Here is a 4,485-nt window from a genome sequence, read left to right as displayed (position 1 = left end):
CTCGACTACCTCCCACACATCATGTGCTCCTAAGATAGCCATCATCCTAAGACTCCAATTGTCATAGTTGCTCTTAGTGAGCAATGGAACTTGGAAGGGAACACCATTATTTGCCATCTTCAAAAGGAACTTGTAGCTCTGATACCACTTTGTTGGAATGAAAAACTTTATAAAGATGGAAAAAGTGTTTAAGTGTTTGAAGGGAAAGAAGTTTTGTGAAGAAGAAAGTTTTTATAATTTAGAAGAAGATTCTTATTACTTGTTACAAGCTTTGTTTATTTCTTGGTGATACAAAATGAAAAGAGACTGGAGGTATTTATAGCCTCCAAAGTACAAAATATATTACATATTTTAATCTTAAATCTAGAGAATTCTACTTAAAAATCTAGATTATTTTATCTTAATTATCTAGATAATTCTATAAGAATATCTAGATTTTTATTTTAAGGAGGTGGATGATTTTTCTAGAATTTGGGCTAAGTTTTGGATCAACACATGATTAACCCAATAATGTTTGATCCAAATCAAGTTTATTTTTCAACACTTAATTGGTAAATTTTTTTTCAATGGGTTTGAATCCCCGTATTTTGTAAATAAACAATTTATTTTTATAACTATGTATGTTTGATGAGTTTCACTTAGATCAACTTTGTTAAACACTAAAATTAAAATTTATGCGTTATATTTGAATCTTTTAACTGTTCAAGTTAAGTAAAGTAAAATATGTTTGTTTTTATATGAATAAGTACGTCTAAAATTATATATAATGAATAGGCCTATCATTGAATTTTAGTCTTTATATTCTTATAAAATGGTGCAGTATATATTATACATTTCCTTGCATACAAAAGACAATGTAAGACATTTTATTTATACTTGGTATCTTTTCACGATAAATTTGCATGTGTATTTTGAGAAAAATAAATCTGTTTTTATTGAAAATAAAAGACACCAAATCTGAGAAAAATACAACATATTACGAAAGGAGAAAAACACAACATACTAAGAAGAAATGAGGATAAAACATTTTTTTTTTGTCTCGACACTCCATTGAATCATATAGAAATGATCAGTCACAAACAGATCAAAGATGAGGAGGAAGGCCATCTTGATGGCATTCATTCTCGGAGATGCCTTCTTCTTTAAAATTCAGATTTTGGTTTTGGTTCCGGTACTGATTAAACCCATGCATGTAGTTTAAACTGTATTCTGGAACAAATCCTCCTGCATAATTATTGTTTCCATACGGTAATGGATAATTAGGAGGATACATGTTCTGGTTGTAGTATGCATTCACGTTGAACATTCTTCTTTCACTCGGGTCCAAATTAGGGTTGATATAACCACCATCCCTAAAAGGAGCACCACTGGAACTTCCGCCATAGAAGTTTGGCTGAGGAAAGATTGCTTGGAAATGTTTGGAGGCCTCATCTGTAACATAACTTTTCAATTTTTCCAGTAAACCTTTAAACTCTTTGGCATGAGCTAAGTCAAGTTCTTCAACGGGATCTTCCCACCAATTCACAGGCATTTTCGAGTTTTTTCTTATTTTTTTTAATTCTTCATTTTTCTTTTTTGCTAATTCCAAATCATTCATCACCTGCAAATATTAAATAATTTATTTTCAAATAAATGTTCAAAACAATATATTTGGTAGCATCACATATTATCTCCTCCAAAATAAACTTGTATGCCTATATTAAGAGAATTAAATAACACTGTCTACATATATCAATAAATATATAAAATATGACATTAATTTCTTTACACGCTAGTATACAAATATATTCTATATACAGAGAAACACACATAACTTTACTGTATATTATATTAGTTATTTGTAAAAACTAACATGTACATAAATATTAAAACTATTTGAACTCAACATTAAGGTTTTTGCCATTCATATAAAACATAATAATATATTGAATAATACGATAAAAAGTCACCTGAGTAAGAAAGTCATTCATAACCCGAATAGCATCATTCGGACGCGCTTCATTAAATCGCATGTTGTTGTTTTGGTTAAGAGGTGGCTGGTTGATATTTTTGAACCGATTAAGCACGTTCTCGACATTTGGATGACCAAAAGAATAGACTTTTCCACCAGGCGAGAACACAACAACGGCGATATCTGCACCACAAAGTGTATTAAGCTCACTAGCTTTTTTGAAAAGACCGGATCTTCTTTTCGAAAAAGTAACTTGAAGGTTACTCTCATTTTCCATCTTGGCCATTGTGATCCTCTGACGACCTTTACTTTTTTTCGCCATGTGTTTTGGTATTTGGAAAAGAAAAAAATGAATCGATGTTTACCTTGTGACAACTTTCATTTATTTATAGCAAAATATTACATACCAGCAATTAATATTAAGAGTTATCTAAGAGTAATATCAAATCTAAAATATTATATTCTATGGCTAAATATTATTCTTACCAATTTGAGATATTGCAATATCTTTATATTCCATAGTATAAGGTATGAAATGTATATTTATTTGACTATAGTATTTTCATTTCACTTGGTACAATGTACTAAAATCCGCCACCTCATTATATGTGATATTTCCGTATTTGTTAAATGATAAAAATTTCTTTCTAAATAAACTGACATATATGAGGATGTAAGAAATATCAATAAAATTAGAGTACTTTTAAATGTACCAATTGACAAAAAACTGGTATTCATACAAAAACATTTAAACTCAAAAATTAAATTATTATGCAATAATATTCATCAATACTATATATAGAATAACATATTAACCAACTGTATTCCATTATACAATATATTTTTTGTATCACTAATAGAAACCAATCTACTATATGAAAGTTGAGGGAATTTTCCTGAATCTCTGCCACGTTATCTCACCAAAACTTAATTAACATCGTATACTTTGGAAAAACTAAACTATACTTGATGATTTGAGCGAGATAAGTGAAAGGTATCAACATATAGAATGGGATACACGCCATAAGAACTATGCTGAATTTCTGTTTAAGATTATAGGCGATAAGATGTTTGCTATTTAACGTAGGAACATAACCCACGTGCATGGTCGGAAAACGTTTTAGTCTAGTTAGGTAGATTATGTCCTCTCAAGTTTAAGTCTAATTTCTTGTGAGAACGTTCTTACCTCTGTTGTAAACGTGGTCTTCAACGCATATGGTTGTTCAATCTAATATTGATCAGGACCTCACCAAGCTTCCTTCCTTCCTTTTTATGAGCTATGGTCCAGACCAATTCTGAAGGCATAACAACTCATGTGTCCTCAGAAGAACAAGAGCTTTTTAAAGTAGTTGGTTCCTTCATCTGATTGTTAAAGAAGACAACACTATGTGACCTTCTTCTATTGCTTTCAGTATCATGATTCATAGCTATTGTAGTACATCAATATGTTTTCGCTTTTATGTAATACATCTATAAGGTTTCATAAGATTTATAACCTCTTGTATGGATTTAGAAAGTTTATAATCGACTTAATTTCTTATAAGATAATTTGAGATCAACTTACTAGATTTATAACTTATTATAAATGATTTGTATGTCCTATAATATAACATTTTCATAAAGTATAGATTAGTAAATTATGTGTAATACAATATTGTAAACCCCGTTCTACAAAAAAAATATTGTAAACCCTTTAAATTATTTATCCTTTGAATCTCAATTCAGTCAGTCTACTTCTTCTCTTAAAGTTTTATAATATATATATATATATATATATGGTTGTATATAAGATTTATAATCACACATATAAAATTTTATAAATCTGTTTTTAAAGTTTTACAATGCTTTATAAGACTTTAAAATTTGCATTAAGATTGTATAACACTTTCACACAATTTTCTAAGACTTTATAAACTCATTTATAAGATATGATAAACCATTATATATATGTTTATAAGGTTTTATAAGAAATGTTTTTATATAAAATATTATAAGATTACCTAAACATATTTTGGTTTTATGTATAGACTTTATACATCTGTTATATGGTCTTCTTTATAAACTATTTTGCAAGTATTCTATATGTATTTAGAAACTAACTATATAAAATTTTGAACTAAAGCTTTTCTATTGTATTATCTTCTCCAAAATCACAATATAATAAAATAAATCAGCAATTACATAAGAAAAATCAAAATAACACATAAACTATTTTAGATCTTATCTCAAAAATCAAGCAACCATAAATTGTGCAGATTTTAGTTAGAAAGATATATTCAAAGTTTATAAAACTAAAATTAATAAAAAGTAAGATATATATTGTGCAAATCTCTTAAATAGTTTCTTTTTAGATTTTCCCCCTAAATAGTCCCCAAAAGATCATATTGACCAAATATGTTTCATTAAAGGTATAAATGATACTTTTATACTCATTTATAATTTTAATTTTTAATTTATTAGAAAAATATAAATAAATAAATATTAAAATATTAAATACTAAAAATACAAATATAAAAATCTAAATATTTTTTTCA

At 27.6% G+C, this 4,485-nt stretch overlaps 1 protein-coding gene across 1 annotated transcript; it reads right to left on the bottom strand.

Moving 5' to 3' along the window:
• Window positions 1-1,026: 1,026 nt before the first annotated feature.
• Window positions 1,027-2,288, bottom strand: LOC106317441 (agamous-like MADS-box protein AGL62). Its single transcript, XM_013755260.1, has 2 exons — window positions 1,950-2,288; window positions 1,027-1,600 (listed from the first exon to the last, which is right to left on the bottom strand). The coding sequence occupies exons 1-2, from the start codon at window positions 2,271-2,273 to the stop codon at window positions 1,085-1,087; spliced, it is 840 nt and encodes a 279-aa protein (XP_013610714.1). The 5' UTR covers window positions 2,274-2,288; the 3' UTR covers window positions 1,027-1,084.
• Window positions 2,289-4,485: the final 2,197 nt, after the last annotated feature.

This window comes from Brassica oleracea, chromosome C9 (genome assembly GCF_000695525.1).
Source record: "Brassica oleracea var. oleracea cultivar TO1000 chromosome C9, BOL, whole genome shotgun sequence".
Taxonomy (NCBI): Eukaryota; Viridiplantae; Streptophyta; class Magnoliopsida; order Brassicales; family Brassicaceae; genus Brassica; species Brassica oleracea.
Note: the sequence above shows the minus strand (reverse complement) of the source record. Positions and strands in the feature narration are given on the sequence as shown.

Excerpts from the sequence above, each read along its gene's own strand:
- LOC106317441 (XM_013755260.1), bottom strand. The coding sequence starts at position 2,273 with ATGGCGAAAAAAAGTAAAGGTCGTCAGAGGATCACAATGGCCAAGATG. Across the intron at positions 1,601-1,949 it reads TGAATGACTTTCTTACTCAG|GTGATGAATGATTTGGAATT; the intron begins GTGACTTTTTAT and ends TAATATTTGCAG.